This window comes from Notolabrus celidotus, chromosome 16 (genome assembly GCF_009762535.1).
Source record: "Notolabrus celidotus isolate fNotCel1 chromosome 16, fNotCel1.pri, whole genome shotgun sequence".
NCBI lineage: Eukaryota > Metazoa > Chordata > Actinopteri > Labriformes > Labridae > Notolabrus > Notolabrus celidotus.
This window is the reverse complement of record NC_048287.1, coordinates 9,489,492-9,509,187: the sequence shown is the minus strand read 5'-3', so window position 1 is coordinate 9,509,187 and position 19,696 is coordinate 9,489,492. Positions and strand designations below refer to the sequence as shown.

The 19,696-nt window shown below is 38.6% G+C and overlaps 2 protein-coding genes across 2 annotated transcripts; one reads left to right on the top strand and one right to left on the bottom strand.

The window, feature by feature from the left end:
• Nucleotides 1-2,187: 2,187 nt before the first annotated feature.
• Nucleotides 2,188-12,120, bottom strand: maco1a (macoilin 1a). The gene is given in 13 exon segments (XM_034704993.1): nucleotides 2,188-4,215; nucleotides 4,545-4,719; nucleotides 4,902-5,022; nucleotides 5,489-5,671; nucleotides 6,462-6,620; nucleotides 6,774-6,873; nucleotides 6,876-6,965; nucleotides 6,968-7,315; nucleotides 9,605-9,783; nucleotides 9,938-10,061; nucleotides 10,223-10,349; nucleotides 10,911-11,052; nucleotides 11,933-12,120. Coding segments are annotated over 13 exon segments (2,031 nt in total). The 5' UTR covers nucleotides 12,013-12,120; the 3' UTR covers nucleotides 2,188-4,012.
• Nucleotides 12,121-12,328: 208 nt separating this feature from the next.
• srfbp1 (serum response factor binding protein 1) lies at nucleotides 12,329-18,864 on the top strand. The gene is given in 9 exon segments (XM_034704994.1): nucleotides 12,329-12,494; nucleotides 16,156-16,423; nucleotides 16,426-16,583; nucleotides 16,776-16,971; nucleotides 16,974-17,222; nucleotides 17,225-17,390; nucleotides 17,392-17,714; nucleotides 17,717-17,890; nucleotides 17,893-18,864. Coding segments are annotated over 9 exon segments (1,572 nt in total). The 5' UTR covers nucleotides 12,329-12,491; the 3' UTR covers nucleotides 17,928-18,864.
• The last annotated feature ends 832 nt before the right edge of the window (nucleotides 18,865-19,696 follow it).

Here is a 19,696-nt window from a genome sequence, read left to right as displayed (position 1 = left end):
CCAGAGGAAAAGTGGTTTGTGTGATAGAGGACAATGACATTTCACAGAAGCAGAAAAAAACAGAAGCATTTTTGAATGTATTTTTTTTCTGACCAGGATTGACTATAGTGACAATGGTAAGTGGGAAGGTATGTGGAAGGTGTATCAAACAATGATTTTACTCTGTACTAAAGGGCTTTGGAGTGGTCGACATGTTCAGAAAACTGTGGTAAATATGTTTGTTTTTACATACATGTAAACATGTAATTCAACACATGGTTATTAATAAAGTAATGCATTTAACATTACTGTATGGTGAACAAATTTAAGGTGTTAGAATGTGCAGTCTGCCAGACAACACAGTTGTTAAACAGGAGGTCCTTGAGTTCATCTGCTCCTCCTAGAGTTTTTCTCTGATTCAGTCCAAACAAGGCACATTCTATAGCAGACATATTGACGATTAAATTATTGTGAAAGGTATTCTGTTCAGACTAAAATTGTGGGCGTGGCACACTGTCAAGTTTTGAGGTTTTCTTGGCAATCTGGCAAAAACTTGGAACATTTGCACCACCTGAAGCAGTATATACTCTCAGATCTTGCTTTCGCATCATGTGATGGCAAATATCAGGCGACGGTTTACATGTGGCGGCGGCTTGCGTAGGGTTAACCCTAACCCTAATCACAACCCTAACCCTAATCACAACCCTAACCCTAACCCTAATCACAACCCTAACCATTACCCTAATCACAATCCTAACCCTAATCATGACCCTAACCCTAATCATAACCCAAAAAATAATCATAAACCTAACCCTAATCATAACCATAACCCCAATCATAGCCCTAAACCTGTTCATAAACCTAACCCTAACCATAACCCTAATCACAACCCTAACCCCCTAACCCTATCCATAACCCTAATCACAACCCTAACCCCCTAACCCTAACCCCAACCCTAACCCTAATCATAACCCTATCCCTAACCCAATAACACTAACCCTAATCACAGCCCTCACCTCATAACCCTAACCCCATAACGCTAATCATAACCCTAACCCTAATCAAAACCCTAATCATAAACCTAACCCTAACCCTAATTATAACCCTAACCCTAATCAAAACCCTAATCATAACCCTAACCCTAATCATAACCCTAATCCTAATCAAAACCCTAATCATAAACCTAACCCTAACCCTAATTATAACCCTAACCCTAACCCCATAACCCTAACCCTAACCTTAACCCTAATACTAACCCTAACCCTAATCATAAACCTAACCCTAAGAACTACTTTGAATGTGAAGAATGACGCCCAAATAAGGGTGAATACTTTTGAGAGCTCCTCCTAGAGTTTTTCTCTGATTCAGTCCAAACAAGGCACATTCTATAGCAGACATATTGACGATTAAATTATTGTGAAAGGAATTCTGTTCAGACTAAAATTGTGGGCGTGGCACACTGTCAAGTTTTGAGGTTTTCTTGGCAATCTGGCAAAAACTTGGAACATTTGCACCACCTGAAGCAGTATGTACTCTCAGATCTTGCTTTCGCATCATGTGATGGCAAATATCAGGCGACGGTTTACATGTGGCGGCGGCTCACGTAGGCGGCGGCCGCAGGTGTGCGAGGGCCCATTCATCGCCGCTTGCGGCTTTAATTATTATTATTATTATTATTATTATTATTATTATTATTATTATTATTATTATTATTATTACTATTATTATCATTATTATTATTATTATCAGTATTATTATTATTATTATTATTATTGTTTTTGTCATCATTCAGAATCAGCTGTAGTAGCACTGCTATGATCATGGTCACTGCGCTGTCAATTGTCAGTCTTATCATTGTGGTCATTGCTGGTGTCATTTTACTGTAGATGTCATTATGTTTCTCTCTCACCACTCTGTCTCTCTCTCTCTCTCTCTCTCTCTCTCTCTCTCTCTCTCTCTCTCTCTCTCTCTCTCTCTCCCCCTATATTTGCGTTGTTTCATTCCATTTTATTTTTTTCCCCTGTGTGTTTGCTGTAAAACACTTTGGATGAAGTGTGTTGTGTGTAAAGTGCTATATAAATAAAGTTGATTACATAGATAGATAGATAGATAGATAGATAGATAGATAGATAGATAGATAGATAGATAGATAGATAGATAGATAGATAGATAGATAGATAGATGTACACACACTCTCAACAACTCATATTTCCACCAGCAAGCCTTTTTTAATGATGAATACCAAAGTGGAGAGTGTGACACAGCCACCATCACTTTGAGTAAAGAAAATAATCACGGTGGAATAATCAACAGATGAAACAAAGCATGTTTAACCCTTTCTTCCTTTTGCACAAACTCATAAAAGCAACTTGAGAACTGAATTCACAACACGAGAGCAATTCACAAAAATTACTTTTCGAAATATTCAACATAACAGCACAACATGGTCATACGATTGAGGGGTAACCTTTGCCAACACACAGAATCCTCCCTAGAAAAATAATAGGAAAATAACTGAGTCTGATTGCAAATATCAAGGACTTGCCACTCAAAGAAGTCAAAACAAATAAATAAATGTGTAAAAAACACAATCAGTCCCGCCAACCGCCTGCTGCTTCATCTGTCGGCCCAGAAATATACAACTGTGTTCTGAAAAAGATCAACACTCTTCTGCATAATGTTAGCTACAACAAAGTGTGGATGAAATGAAGCTTCAACTCTTGGCACTTACACTGAAATGTTATAAAGTAAGAACACATTCCTCAGTAAGTTCATGTACATTGTTGTAAACAACATAATGCCGACAATAGGGCACGATGAGAGACAATCAGTTATGATGGTGTTTGGCACACCAAGAAGATGTCACTATGAAATGACACGTACCATGTCCAGTGTAATATTTGCCCTTCAAGTTTGTAATAATGTGACAAACTGATCTGAAGAGAGCAACACGTCTGTGGTAATTTATTGTTTCAGCCTTTGAAAAAATAACTGGAATGTGTGCGACCTTGAATAAAACTCATGAGAGGCTTGATGCTTTTGGATCTCTGGATTGGAAAATGTTTTGTATTTGCCTCTTCAAAGCAAACTGCAAGGCACTATAGTCTGTAAATAACTGCACAGACCTATTACCTCAACATTATAAGAAACAAGGAATAATATGGCCTCACAAGTTCTTAATGGGTCTAGAGGGTGAAGACAGGCATCTGAAGCAAGGGAGCATTAATCAAATATTTTGTCTTTTCAGGCCATAACCAGAGGTGAAAGTTATTTCAGGACAAAACTGTTTTATCATGTTTCTGTTTATCCAGGACACAGTGCTATTCCAACATTGTAAAATCAGGATGTGTTGGAATATCTGAACACAACAAATGTCCAACTGTTTAATCAGTTATAAGAGGTAACGCACATCGTCATAACTAATATGAAACATTACCAAACACTGACTCAAGTTAACATTGATGCCAAAAAGGGAACAGTTTTACATTCATGTACCTCCCAAAGGGCTTAACTTCACAGGTACAGTTAAGACTCAAAGCTGATCGGAAATCTGACCCAACATGATGAGCCCAGTTTTTAAAACATTTTAGAACTTTTGAGTCAAGAGGCAAAAAATATGTTGTTTGTGAGGGGGGGTTTCATATTTCTGATCAATATCACAGTGGCATGAAGCAATGCATGATGGCTCCTTGACATTTGGACAACATAGTTGTGTTTCTCTTTCACCTTTAGACCTGCTCATACAGAAATCATGCCATAGGGCGAAGTCGCAAAACTCAGTTGAAAAAATGATTTTGTGTAACCCCCATAGAAAAAGATAGTTCTCAAAATACAACAAAAAACAAGCAAAATACACACATGTGTGTGAGGAGGGGTTGTGGACTGTGTGTGTGTGTCACTATGCAGTGCATTTACTGGAGAGTGCAAGAATTGTCAGAGGCTGAACTAAAAAAAAAAGACCAAAACTGGATCTGAGCCCACCAACATAAAGAGAGACAAAGTTTGATCCCAACATAAAAAGTTAGTGTAGAGGTCATTTCTTGAGGGGCTGGTAGACTGAGGCGTTTGGGTCTAAGGAGGAGGGACTATTGTCCATGAACTTGGAGGAGTAGTGCGGGGTGGCGGGGCTGTGGTTGCTGTTGTCCGATGAGTAAGACAGGCTCGGCATCACTGCCATGACCTCTGCTATCTTCTGCTTGAGTTCTGCAACCTCCTGCTCCCTTTGGTGGATCTGGCCTGGAAGAGACGAAGCAAACATAGGTCCTGCTTTAAAATGTTCACAAGTGATCTCATCTCAAATACCCCACACATACATACATACATATTATCTATTATCAAATCTAATTTTAAAAAGTGATCAGATTGGTAGTTTACACCTGCTATTAGCAACGTGGGCCAGTATATCTGATCACAAGTGGACAGTTCTGTGCACAGCTAGCCAGCTCATGTGTTTCCAAATGTGCCTCCGAAAACCACTTGTGACCAGATCTTTACAGATTACAGTTAACATGCAGTCCTCTTCAGTTATTCAGTTTTTATGGAACAATATAAATAAATATGGATACCTTGTGCTATTTCCAGCTGTCTCTTGGCGTCCCCTAGTGCCGAGAAGAGGTCTAGTTTGATTCTGGTCTCTGCACTTAAGCTGTTTTCTAGGTGCTGGGTCTTCTCCTGCATTGCTGATAATGCTGACATCAAAACCTCTGTGTCCTTTTCGTTCTCTTTATACTTCCGCAGCTCCTGCATGTGACATGATGCAAAAAAGAAAACAAACTAGAAATGGGAGTTTTGTACAAAAATCAATGCAGCAGTTTTTATCTTCGTCTTGATATATTCACAACATTTACATAATTACAGGGTTTTCACTTACCAATGAAGTAAATACCCTAATGATCTTATTACAAAGTGAGTTTTACTCTCACCTGACATTTGCCCTCCAGGTCCCTTATCTGCTCCTCTTTAAGTTTCATGTCCATGCAAAGCTTCTTACAGTCTGTCTCCAGCTCTCTGATGCGTCCACGCAGAGAGTCAGTGGACTCAACTCTACAAAGAAGAGTTAAAAACCGTCAATACTTTTCATTAAAGTGCTCCAACACTCATCTACTGCTCTGTCCTGCTTGGTGTTTTTCCCCCTGAGAGGGATTGGTGGTAAATAATTGTAGATCAGTTGTTGTTGTTATAAAGGTGAGGCTAAGTCACTTTTCACAATCTAAAACTGTTAGCTGCTGAAGCTAGCCCCCAACAGACAGTGCCAGACAACCTGATGTAATTCCTGTAAGTGGTCTCCCTTTAGCTACCAAGGAGGTTGAAACTTTTCCCTGAAGTGAGGTTCACAAAGAGACCAGTTCAGGTTTCTAAACGTTGGTCAGATCATTTATGTCAATGTTAATCTTACTTAATGGTTAGACCAGCACTGTAGCAACAAATCATTTCCTATTCTCATAATGACTGATCAATTTCTCATATTCCCCTTTTATACAAGTACAAAGTCACAAAGTTGTGTCAGTACCTGGTGGCAGCAGCTAATGCTATGGCTCTGGCAGCTGTGGCCTCTTCCATCTTCTTCCTCTTCCTCTCCTCGGCCAGCTGTGTCTCAGCCAGGGCACGAGCCTCCTGCTCAGCCTTTAACCTCTTCTCTAGCTGGGAGATGGTTTGTTTATCCTTTTGCTTGGCCTGGATTGCACTGTGGAGCCTGAAATATGGAGAACATCATCGTCATCTTGCTGGATCAAGAGTCATACACACTTTGGACTTGGTGTTCCGTGACAAATAGTGTATTCATGTTGTTTGCTTGAAGTTGCTGTGAGGAGTTTTAGCTGGTTACAAAAGAGAATTAAATTAAAATCATCAAAACATTTGAATACCCTGGGCCATGATGTGTGTTAATCAAGTCAGACATGCTCTTATTTAGGCAAAACTCTTAAGTTTGATATCATCAAAAATACAGAGTTATAAAAGCCCCTTTTTCAGAACTGCTTTAGTATTATTTGCTGTATTGGGGCTTTGAATATTTTTTGAGTATAGCTTGTGGCCGCTGAATGTTTCGGTTTAAGGACTTAATAACTGAAGTGCTCTGGTAGTAAGGGAAAGGGAGTATGAGAATGCTCTCTCTAACCTTTTGTATAATTGTTAGTGAAATACAATTCATTGACTGGTATGTTTGCCTGTTCTAGCTGTTAATCCTAGAGAGATATACTGCTGATCACTTTGTTAACAGTAGTTTTCATTTCTGCACAACTAAGTGACCAACTGCATTTACATTGGACTAAATGAGTCTGGGTTAACCCTAACCCAAAACAATTTTTTTGCAGAGTTTTTTGTGAACGTATACATGATGATGTATCTTTATACTACATAGTGCCCCATTTCACTGTGGAGGAGATCTTTTATTTAAAAGGTTTATGTGAAAATACAAATTTACATAACCACCTTAGTAAAAGAAGTCAAATCAATGTCAGTGTTGTGTTCTGTTATGAACCCACTTGTTCTGTAGCAGCTCATTGTCCTGGCGAAGCTGGCCCAGCTCAGAGCGAAGACTGCGGTCCTGACTGCTCAGAGAAGAAAGCTGACTCCGTAGCTCTGACTCTAGCTGCCTGTTAGCCTGCAGGTCTGCCTTCAGACGCTTCACGTCCTGCTCCAGACTTAAAAAAAGAAAAGAAAAAGATAGAATAAAATAATATAAAGTACAATAAAAAAGGTTCCACTAGTTCCCCAATAGAAGCCTGTAGAGACCCATTACCACAAAGGGAGACAAATATTAGAAGTATGAATTAGTAGGACAGAGTTTATCTTACCGTATTAAAGTATCTGATTTGCACAGCTGGTTGTTGGGTATGTAGTTCTCTGAAGGGTCCTTCTGCCCTTTCCCTGTCCCATTCTGTTTCTTCTCATTCTACTGGTTGAAGAAACGGGTTGCACACTGCCATTTGAAGAGCAGTGATTCCGAGGCGACAAGTTGGAAATGTTCCCCACACCCCCACTGGCTTTTTGTAGTTCTTCCCGCCCCCTCCCATTTCATCTTTAGAAGTAGAAAGAGTGTTAGTATCTGCATGTGTATTTTCTACTGCCAGGTCATTATTCAGTCTCTTTGCCCCAACATAGTTCTCTATGTACTCTGTCTCCTGTAGTTTGGAGTCCAGTGCGTGTATAATACTGTTGTTATTGATTCCAATTGTGTTTTGTTTTTTCCCCTCACGCTCTTTTACAACACTGTCCTTCCCTTTCTCCCGGTACTCCAGTTCTGGCAAAGGGACACAGGTACTTTTCTTTCCCGGAGGTGCTCCATTTTGGGATATCACTGTGGGTTCTGCCTCTGACAGTCCTTTAGCCAAAGCTGCTGAGAAAGATAATTGGAGACAGTGTTAGAAGACATCAATATAATGGACTGAATTAAACAAAACCAAAAGCACATTTGATCACAGTCAGACATAGATTAAATCACAGCCCTAGTGAAGAAAAAGGAACTCTTAAACCTGTGTGAATATGTTTGTTTAAGCTGTTGTAAAAGCTGACAACAGAAATCTAGCTTTGATAAAACAATCAGGCCAAACAGCTGAAATATCCTGAAGGAAATAAAACGTATGTTACATAAATCTCTTATTCATAATAACAAATTATGATCATATTTGTATGTGTTCTGCCATTTCTATCTCTTACTCAGTGCAGGCTTGTCAGCTCCAAATGAATACTTCTTCCCTCTTAGGCCACAAAATGTTTATAAGAGGAACAATTTTAGTCAAAGTTTCACACATAAGATCAATGATAAAATTAAATGTGTCGCCCTTACTAAATCAAGGAATGGTTAATTCACTCAATAATAGAAAATTCCAAAGCATGTTACTAACTTTCCTTCCATAATAGTAGCAGTGACAATCTTAGTCATCCTTGTTCCCTTCCTATGAATGTTACATGTAGAGAAGTCATGGTTGAGATGTCAAAAAATGTATCCCATTTGTCTTTTTCAAAAAACATTTTCCCCAACCTCCTGAAGATGTCATGGGTGCAAAGAAGAAGACAGGAAACCCAAGTGCTAAGACAACCCAACCGCCTTTACGTATACTGCGTGAGTGTTATTGATGTAAAGTCAGTCAGTGTGCAACGACAATCATTTACAAAAAATACTCCACTAAGAGCACACCTATCGCCTGGTGCATTCATGGGTTTAAAGCAGCTTTTTAAAGGTGGACAACTCACTGCATAATCTGACCTGCTTTCTCTGCTGCTTGCAGTGTATGAAGCAGTATGCCCTCCCAGGACAAGGATGCTTTCAGCCCCAGGGAAATTGGGCCAAAGATATGAGAACACCTGGAAGATTTTAATAACGCTGAACATGAACTCAAAACTTCTGCAGCCTTGCTTTAGATTAAGAATGACTTCATCTTAATCCACTGTTTGTAAGACAGTCTTCTGCTTTGTTGTGTATTTATTTTTAATAAAATCGTATTATTTTCTTATTCTTCATAAGAAAAGATTTCATTTTGTCTAGACACCATTACTAATGTGATAAAACAGAAGAAACATATCATCACATAGGCAGTGGTTGAACTTCAATGCAAAATCTGTATTATCTAGAAGAAGTGAAAAAAATACACTTTGAATGATCTAATGATTGAATAAGTAACTGGGTTTAGATACTTGGGAGCGAGACTTTGCCCCAAGTGGGGGAGTTTATCTTGGGGTCTTGTTAGTGAGTGAGTGGGGGTAAAATCGAGCATGAGATCGACAGGAGGATTGGTGCAGCGTCAGCAGTGATGCAGACCCTGTATCGGACTATCGTAGTGAAGAGGGAGCTGAGACGGAAGGCAAAGCTTTCAATTTACCAGTCGGTCTACGTTCTCTCACCTATGGTCATGAGCTATGGTTCTTGACCGAAAGGATAAGGTTGCAGATACAAGTGGCTGAAATGAGCTTCCTCAGAAGGGTGTCTGGGCTCAGCCTTAAAGATAGGGTCAGGAGCTCGGACATCTAGAGGGAGCTCCTTCGCATCGAAAGGAGTCAGCTGAGGTGGTTTGGGCATCTGATAAGGATGCCTCCCGGACTCCTCCCTTTAGAGATGTTCCGGACATGTCCAACTGGGAGAAGGCCCTGGGGTAGACCCAGAACGCGGTAGAGGGATTATATCTCCCACTGGGTCTTGGATCGCCGCAGGACTCCCCAGGAGGAGCTGCAAAGTGTTAGCGGGGAGAGGGAGGTCTGGTCGATTTGCTTGGACTGCGACCCCCTTGAAATGAATATACTGTATATGTAATGTATGATAGTGAAGTGAAATAGTTGTCCTTTTAATATAGGTGTACCAATCTACCCTTCACATGCTGATCACTTATTTTCAGGCATATCACTTTAAAGATGTTTGCTCAACAACTTGCGGGTGCTTATTTTCTTCTGTCCTTTCATAAATGATGGTCCTGTGTATCCTTTCTTTGTCATGAAGAGAATTCAAACAGCTCTTATCTTGGCGTACACTTCGACACTTCCTGGTTATTTCACTCATCAAAGAACCTTTCTAACCAAAGAGGACCATGTGATCACAGCCCATTTCGACTGCATGTTATTCTTGTTCTGTCCATCGAGTTTCCCTGCGGAAATAAATATTTAATATGTTTTGCATTTCATGTGTGTGTCTCACCCTCCTCTGCCTCTCTCTCCTGCCTCTGCAGCATCTGTTGCTCAGGTGGTAAAGCCTGCTGTAGAAGCTGCATGTAGAATTCATTCTCCTTCTGTACTTCCTTCTGTTTCCTCAGACGCATCTTGTAGCTCACGTAACTCTTAAAGCCAAAGCCAAGAGTCACCACTGGATAGCCAATACTGGAGAGTGAGGGGAAACACAGTCATGGTGTTCGTATAGTTTCAGGTAATCAGTATTTGCAATGTTATTTTATGCACTGTCACCATTTACATATCATGTTTGTATCAAAAAGCAATAAAAGGGCCTTCACATAAGAGTCCACAATGACATTACCAGTGAGCAGCAAAGGGTCGACAAAGGTCTACATGAAGTTCTTCAGATCTTTAAAACGTTATAGCAGCTTCGATGTAAACAAACAGGATCCACAGTGACACAGTAGGTAGACAGACTCCCCTCTCTGTTAAAGGAACAAAGGACAAGAAAGAAAACATGAGCACTCTTAGGTCTAACACTGAAATGATTGTCAAGTATGAATTTCTTGTCCACCAAGTTTTTCTAAGATGAAAAATACAGTGTGGCTGGCAGGTATCGAACAGTACATAGGGAACTTGGACTTACCTGTGTGCCATACATACTGGACCCATACGTAGGTGCTAGCAGCGAAAAAAAGCCACTGGACAGGGATGAAGAGGAGGCAGATGATGTCTGATGTAAATGCCACACATACGAAGAATACAGAGAACGCCTAGGTGTGGAAGAAAGAGAGAATCAAATACATATGACACAACTGAGGATGACTGCAGCAGGAACACTTGTGCAGTCAAACTAAGTCTTTCAAGTATGACACTATCATAGCCAACCTTATCACATATGTGTATATAATGCAACAGCATGTCGTACATGGTGTAGGTTATATCCATTTTATGTTTTTCACATGGATTTGAGATGCATAGCAATTTATTGAACAGCTGTTTTGAAAAGTCTTTCTAATATTCTTTCCTCCTTTTTAAATGGGGGATCAAAATTATATAGAAAGTTGTTCAGGTCAAAACCACTAAAAAATACAACTTTAATACTAATATCAATATAATAATAATAATAATAATAATAACTGTGATGATAATGATAACATTAATATAATTATAATAATAATATAAAAAATAATAATAATCAGCATTTTCATCATCTTTATTTTTCATATATATGTATACATGTCATTAGTTAATAAGGTGGTGAATATATATTGATATTATTGACAGTGTCAATCAAAACCTAAAGGCAGAGATGAGGTCAAATAAGCTCTTACCAGCCCCTGGTATCTGAAGGAATCGTAGACACTCCGAATGAAGAGCCAGAAGGGCCACAGGTACTCAAACCTGAACTCCAGCACAAAGTCAGCCAACAGAACTAACACCCACACCACCAGAAACTTCAGGTACAGGAAGGTACTGTTGGAGACGGCATGACAAGAAAACAGACAGAGGAAAAACTGTGAGATAGAAGACTTGATTTGGGTACTGGATACTACACAAGGTTTAACATTACATGTCTACAACAGTGAATTCTTATTAACTAATAATAATAATAATAATAATAATAATAATAATAATAATAATAATAATAATAATAATAATAATAATGAAAAGAAGAAGAAGAAGAAATTGACAACAGTTTGTGAAGAACGTGGAAATTAATTGGGGTTGAGAGAAATCAAAACAAGTGACAGAGTGAGGGATGAAGAGAGGTTGATTAAGAGCGAAAGGCAGCAGGCATGTCTGAACCCCTGACTTAGAGCACTGCTCGTTAATAAGCATCAGTCTGTTTATTGTGTGTATAAGTGTTTTATATTATATGCATCCTTTAGCATTTCCAATTAGACGGGATTTTTTTTCTGCTTTATCTTTCATTAATTGAAATGAAACAGAGCGACCTCTCCAAATGATCAGAGGTGAGACGCGCTCATAACAAAGCTCGTGCCAGGCTCTATAATAACACGAATACTTTTATAGATTCAGATTAATTTCTTAAATTGAGAGACTTTCCATTCAGCGGAATGCGTTACACCTCAAACTGAAGTATTTGTGGGACATTTCTATTACTGTACACGTCTGAATTAAACGTTAGAATTTAATCACCTCGCCAGGAACATATCAAACACAAGTAACATTAACAACAGGCCTTTCATTCAGACAACACCTGGGAATAATAGCTGCCCCTCGGGGGGGAAAACCAAAGTATGAATGTAGGACAGGGTGGCGGTTCTGTATTGGCATATACAGAGAGGCGCCATTGTTACACATTAACGACACTCCAGCCCTTTTTTTGTACCTGCTATATATACCCTCGGTGATTCGGCTCCGTTTTAAAGGCCGTCGGAGTTTGCTGCAGTCCGCATTGCGCCGCTTCATCCTCCCCCTGTTGATTCAGCTTTAATATTGCTCTCTGATCTGGAACAGGAAATATCATCCGCGCGTCCAAATGTCAACACTTCTTCAATTATCCACCATTGTTGTTGTTTTATACACATGAACAAAGAAATAAATAAAAACAGCTCACCGAAGACCCTCCCCTTTTCACGACACTCTGCGTCTACACGCTGGCGTGCTGACGTCACGCCTGAGTCGTCACAGCGGAGGCGAACGAAATCAAACATGGCAGCGCTCTTCAAGCCGAGACTTCTCCTGCTGTTATAAGCGATAGCTGTTCACTTGTGTCACGGTAAGTTTATTAATAACACGTTATCACTTCCTCGCTGCGATATACTACCTTGATGCTTCTGACAACCAAACAAGAGTAACATCTGATCCATTACGTCAGGCTACACGGGGTAACGTGAACACGCTGGATCAACCACGTTTGTTAGAGAGTCGTCCATCATTTCACAACCATGGTACGTTTGACTGTGTCCCTTATTTAGTGGACACAGGCAGAAGTCAGATGAAGTTAGTCCTCTCGTTTATTCAAATTAAATCGAAAACGGTGGCACAGAGTTAGCTTGTCAGTGTGAGTTTATGGTTACAAAAAGGGGACTTAACAGCTAGAAAACAAACTGAAAGAAACAGCAGAAGGTTGTTTTAGTCCTGTTTATTTGTAATACCATAGGACGTATAAATAATGCCATATTATAAATATATCTACTATATATGCCATATTATAAGCCATAATGAATTAAATAAGGATGAGTGGCGGTCACGTGACACAGAAGTGAAGTAAAAACTTTCAAATAAAGTCCCATTGAGCACAAGATAGATGGATAAATAGATTGTCGTGGAAACTGTAGATTTATCCTTAACAGTGGTGGACAAAATACATCGCTTCATTACTTAAGTCAAAGTATAGATCCTCGTGGTCAAATATTACTCCAATACAAGTGAAAGTTGCTCTGTCAGATTATTACTTGAGTTAAATTACTGAAGTACTTGCTTTTAAAAATACTAAAGTATCAAAGAACTTCTTAAAATCTCTCAAAACATTTTCTTTTCACAAAGCAGAGTGCAGTCAAGAATACATAGGAGTACATTCTGGTAAATTGTGTTTATTTAGAAAACATTACATGAAATCTCTAAATCTATACCATGGAACAAAATCAACAACTAAGTTAGTACAAGCACAGACAACTTAGTTTGAAATGTTCATCTGGAATGAAACTACTGAGACAAACAGAACTACACAAACACACTTTACTGTCTAAGGGGTCAGATTCAGAAAAGAGAAGAAAATCATGAGCTGACTTCAAAGCTTAAAGTAGTGAGTAACTAGAGTACTGATAGAAATGTACTGGAGTCAAAAGTACAATGATTGTCTTCTGAATGTAGTGGAGTAAAAGTAATAAGTATCCCCAAAAATAATATTCAAGGAACATACAGATACTCAAAAAATGTACTTAAGTACAGTACTCAAGTAAATTTACTCTGTTACTGTCCACCACTGGTCCTTAAATATATAGACAACAATTACTATTACTACTACAACAAGTATTTTTACTAATAATTAGTGTTTTATTATTGAATGATGAATAATACTAGTAGAGGTAATAACAATAATATCAGTTTTGATAATTGTTATTATTTATTTTAAACATTACAAATTTGTCATAATGACTTCGGACTGCTGTGAAGTCAGTTTATAACTGTTTCACAGAATATGTCAGGGTTTTTTATGAGCCTGTTTGTGATAAGAGAGCATTAGTGGTTACAGAAATGCAGATAAAATGTTTAGATGTCAATCTAAATTGTACTTTGTACTCAATCTGATTTTTAAAAGAACTGTGTAATAAATTGTGTAATAGATACAGGAGTACAAGTACCTAAAAAAACGAATCACTTTATTCCTGTAATTTGAGTAATTATAATTTGTTACTCTACAGTCGCTCTGAGTGTGTTTTTCATACTGTGTTGTCATGTAAACCCTGGAGCATTTTTATCCATACAATAACTTACTTTACTATCGATTCATAAGATAGAAGAGTAGAAGTTTACATAATGTATAAATCTGTTATTATTGATGTACTTTATTTTATTTGATCTTATTTTATATTCACCTTTATCATTATTATTATTTAACTATGTAAATACATTGTTGTATTCTCATGTCACATGTTGTAAGCTGCTGGAAAAAAAAACAAATTTCCCCCGATGGGTGATCAATGAAGTCTATCTATCTATTTATCTATCTATCTATCTATCTATCTATCTATCTATCTATCTATCTATCTATCTATCTATCTATCTGTAACACCACCCCAAAAAACCAACACATGCATTTACTATTGTAATGGGCATTTTATTTTGGTTCTGTAATGATATAAAATGTGAATTATGTTCATGCTGTAAATAACAAGGTTACAAAAAAGCCAAAACATCAAATACAAGCAAAGGCACATCAAAGTAGAAACCAACGACATATCAGTGTTGACCAAACTTTAATATTTCCTTTGGTTTCCACTGTAACTCACCTTGAGTGAGTGCAGATTAGAAAGAAAAGTAGTTCAAGCTGATGAAACTTACAGCAGGTGGTAGTATGAGTGTTTGCATACATGTAAGCTTATATGTCAGTACCAAATATTGCTGATGATGCTGTTAATTTTATCAGATAGTTAACTACTATTGATAATGATAATAGGAATTATTATTAGTAGTAGTAATAGTATTAATGGTAGTTGTATTAGTGTAAAGCTATTGCTAAAAACACTTGTAGTAGACTAAGATAAATATGTAATGCACAATACTGGCAAAAAGGTAGCTTATCCGTTTCTTGAATTATCATTGACTTGTCTGAATCAGTGGCTTACTGTAAGGACAGAAGACTTAAAAGGTGAAAGCTGAAGAAGCGCAACAAAAGTCATAGTTTTTTAAGTAACTGATAAATAGAGTGAATGTCAAAAAAAAGAGAAATGGGTCATAAATTGGGGTTGTAGATCAGACACTCGATGCCTGTGTTCCAACAAAAGAACAGACAATTAAGTAATAATTGAATCTGGAATATAAGGTAATTCACAGCTTTGGCAACTTGTGGGTATTCTAATGTACAATAAAATCATCTATTACATGGATCTTTTTTGGACTTAGGAGGCTAATGTAAAAAGTACATCTTAAAAAGCCTAGCTATTTCATGTCAAAAACAAAAAAGATCTTCATCTTGCTTGTGAAGGCCTTCTTAATGATTTATGCATCCTCTGATATTACTGTGATATATAGATCCGTGTTCCTGCATCATTTTACAATGGTCTTTTATTCTGACATTTTTAGCGCACCACTTGAGCTTACCATCTGTCCACTCTTCTACTTTCTGTCTTACATGGGAAGTGCAAAAAGGAATTAAAAAAGGAAAGTAATCAAAAGTTGGAGCTTTGACTTTCCAATTTTTGTTAGGGAACAGGAAAACACATCGACCACGTGATTTCATTTTTGGTTCAACACGGTGAAACCAAAAATCGTGTGACTTCTATTATTTAACCAAAATTAAAAAACAGGAAATTAAGTTTTCAAAGTGGAGAAATGGTCCAGTTTAGATTGGGGTTTGGTTATTTGATTGAAGCAGTAAAACAGTTATCCATTTTAGGTTGTTTTTTTTGCACACTTTTAAATAGTTTGGGATCACAAATGAATCACAGCTTGTCCAATGAAACCCGGACCTTCTACCCTCACCTGCTGCCTGAATCCAGCCGTTGCCTTGTTTACTTAACTGCAAGAGTTTTCTGCCTAAGATTCAACACTCACTAAAAAACGACACCAAAGTGTTTGAGTCCACCAGAGCTGTGTGAATTCTCTATAACAAGAAAAGGGGCTTCATTGCCTTTATTAACTCCTTTAGCATAGGACTGGGCCATCCTATTGCAAAGGAGAGAAGACAAAATGACCCATAATTCTTTGCACCAACTGCATGTGTCTCAAATCTTCTGACAGGAGCAGTAAACAGCATGGATTATGGGTAGAAACCAATGACAATAACACCTGCATTCTGGTTACCTTAAGGATTTGCTGTTTCTACTGTTCTGTGTTTGTAAGAAAAAAGGACAGCTACAGATTAATGATTGATTGTTTCTTCATTAGATGATAAAAACCATGGATGAGCTGAAGAAAGTGTTGCCATCTGCTGAGGAAAAAGACAAGGAAGAGGATGTGTTTGACTGTGAAAGACAAGATGAAACCTGCCACGAGGATGAAGAACAGGAAGAACCAGGAAGTACAGAGGGTGAGGAAAAGGTAGAAGAAGAGACGCCACAGGCTGCAGATAAAATTGAGGAATCGTCTAAACCCAGAGACAAAAAGCAGACTGCGGGTTTCAATCTGAACAATGAGGTGGTTAAGATGAGAAAAGAGTGAAGAGGGTGAGGGCTTTGATCATTAGGAAGCTGACGCGGCGGATTGTGGCCTTGAAGAAGAAGAAGGGTAAAGACATTGAAATTGAGAGTAATCAAAGGAGAGCTGCCAGACTGCTGGAGGAGATCCATGCTATGAAGGTGCTCTCACCAGACCTGGTAAGTAGACCGTCGTAACTTTCATTCATCCATTATTTTTTAAATCCGCGTTGTTGTTTTTCTTATCTTAAATTATAGATAAATATAATATCTTAAAATATAAATATAAATTAGAAATGTTACCCCGTTTTTCACAAGGCTGAAAAACTGCCTTCAATTTCTCACTGTATGCTCTATTTTCCTCTCCACCAGGTGACAAAGACAGCCTTGCAAAAGAACCTCAACTTAAATCAAGTGTGTAAAAACCCAAAGTCCACTATCTCTGACCGGGCAGTAGCACGTATAGCCACCTACCCTCAATTTCACAAAAAGATTGAAGGCATAAATGCTGCTTTGAAAGCATTCAAAGAGGAGTGGATGAAAACTGGAGGTAAGAAAAAGTGAGAGCAAAACAGAAAGAGAAGAAAAAGGAGGAGTTAACAGTGGAGAAAAAGGTAATCACTGACAGTGTGAAAGTACATTGCAGCATTAAAGACCTTAAAGATGCAGCTGTAGCTATACCTGAGACAGAGAGGAGTGAAGAAAATCATGTATGTGACACAGCTGATGGTCAAAAGAAAGAGATACCAGAAATTAAAAATGTAAAACAATCACCTGTGAAAAGAAGTGATGAGAAAAAAATAGGGATAACGATTGTCCAGGTGACACGGCAGAAAAGAAACCTGATCCTAATATTGAGTCCAAGGTGCTTCAGCAGAAGGAAGAGGAGGAAGAGAGTGATTTAGAGCCTTCAGATGATGAAGAAGAGAAGGAATACTTTGATGACAGCACAGAGGAACGTTTTCATAGGCAGTCCTCTCAGTCTGAAGGGCGATGATGATGACTTCTTTGTTGGAAAAGTTAGCAAACTCAAGAAAAAGATGAAGCAAAGTAAAGGGGACGGAAAGAGAGAAGTGAAGGGGGATCAATCCGAACTTGATGTGAATGAGTCCAAGCCGAAGTCTAAACCATCCCAGTTTCAGACCGTGTTCTGCTCCACCCTCTCTGCATCAGGAACAGATAAAGGTGCAGGCAGAGGGAGAGGAGGAGGTTCATTTAGGGGCCACGAGACACTGAAGGGTGTGAATCATCCAAAAACAAACATCCCACGTTCCAAAAGCCGGGTAAAGGAGGAGAACGCAATTCAGGGTCCATGTTCAAACAGCCCCAGTTTAAGGGCAGGCATCCTGAATCACAGCTGATGGGTGGCAGAGGGTTCGGTCGAGCAAGAGGGGAGCCCACAAAACAAAAGGTTTCCAGCGAGGCTCTGCATCCGTCCTGGGAGGCCAGTAAGAAAAGGAAGGAGCAGCAAGGACAGATCCTGGCTTTCCAGGAAAGAAGATCAAGTTTGACGATGACGACTGAAACATTCTGTCCTCATCAATTTATGAGAAATACATGCATTTGATGAAATGACGTACATCCAGTATTTATATGCGGTGAACTTTTAAAGTGGAAAGGTTGACATTTATTAAGTTTGTTGTACAGATGTGATCTCAGTATATGTGAGTTTTGAATTCTTGCAGGGGGTAAACAACTTTTTCATCTCTAGAACTAAAGGTTTGCTTCAAAGCATCAATATTAAGACTAAAATATTTTCATTTTCATATAACATTTTATTTGAACTGTTAAATGAATCCCTAAAGCAAGTGGCTTTCCATTGTATATGATTACCATGGAGTAGGTGACACTTGCCTCTCTGTCAGATATATAGTGTTATATTGTAGAGCAGTGCTGAATTTTTACTGTATTGACCAACTCAACGTGGATGTTCAAAGTGGCAGTCGATGAACTGTGTACATTTTGGGACACTATGATACTCATCAATTGCAGCAAGACTTTGAATTATTGTCCCCCTGTTCTTTGTACTTTTTCCCTAAATGTACTTTTTCAATTGATATAAAGTTTGTAGGTACTATTTTAATATTTGCCTACTTGTCCTTTATCAAAGAAACCATCATTACATTTAAAAAGCTACCTACTGTGTTTATTTAGAGATAAGTAATTGTCCTGGTTCATTCTCGTTTAGATGTAGGGTATTATAAGTCATAAACTAATGGGAGGTAGGATGTGGAATACAGTTATGGCACCAAATCGAATGCCAATTTCAAATGTGGATGTAAATATGTAAACAATGTAAAACTAACACCTCTGTTCTGTCATGATGACACTTAAGAACTCTGGTTAAAAATCTGCAGCAGAAATGTTTTTATTCAAACTGTCTCCTGATTTAAAACCTTTTTACTGATTATTCAATGTGTCCAAAATCACCTGCTGCTATAAAGAGGGTTTGTCTTAGTGATGTCTGAGTTACGGGTTCATCTCTTTATATGCTTTGTGTAAAGTGTGCAACATATGGTCACTAACCCAAACAACAAATACCCACATAAAATCTAACTCTCAGAGAGTCAAAGAAACAGAAAAGTGAATATTTTATGACATTTTCACCTAATTTAAAGCACTAGTGAGGAACTTTTATCTGCTTGTGAAACAGACTGACATTAAAGGGTCACTCTCAGTCTCCTCAGTCTCTCTGACTCCTCAGACAAATCAATGAAGAAAGTTTTAATGAGGAAATATCGCCACTCATTGTTCTGTCTGAACCGCTGCAGGGTAATCTGTTAAAGCTAACTAGCTTGTGGGCTAATTAAATGAACGTTTGTGTTTTAACTTCAAAACCTCATCAGCCGGCATCCAGAGCGGATCAGCGGCGTCAGTAGCCAGTGAACCTGGGACATGATTGGCGTGGTAATGCTAGACACGGTTAGTTCGCCCACTATGTACGTCCGCTCAGCTTTTTCAGAGCGACACAGACTATTTTAAGATCCGGAAGGGAGAGAGCTGCACCGAGTCTATCACAGAGTGCTATAGCAGCCTGTGGAGTGACTGTGCCATATCATACTGGATACACTGCTAGTTGCATCACTAAAGTCACAGTGAATATTAATCTGTGTAATCCTCAGTCTACTTCACGTCCCAGTTTGCCGAGCCAGGTGAAGTGTGTTTTATAGGATTCAGTGACAGATGTGGAAAAAATTAATTGCAGTAGCTGAGTTTGGACCTGTGGATGGCAGTCTCTACGCACGTTTTTAACACAGTTTGAGGAACTGTAGTACTTTATACTCACCTGCTGG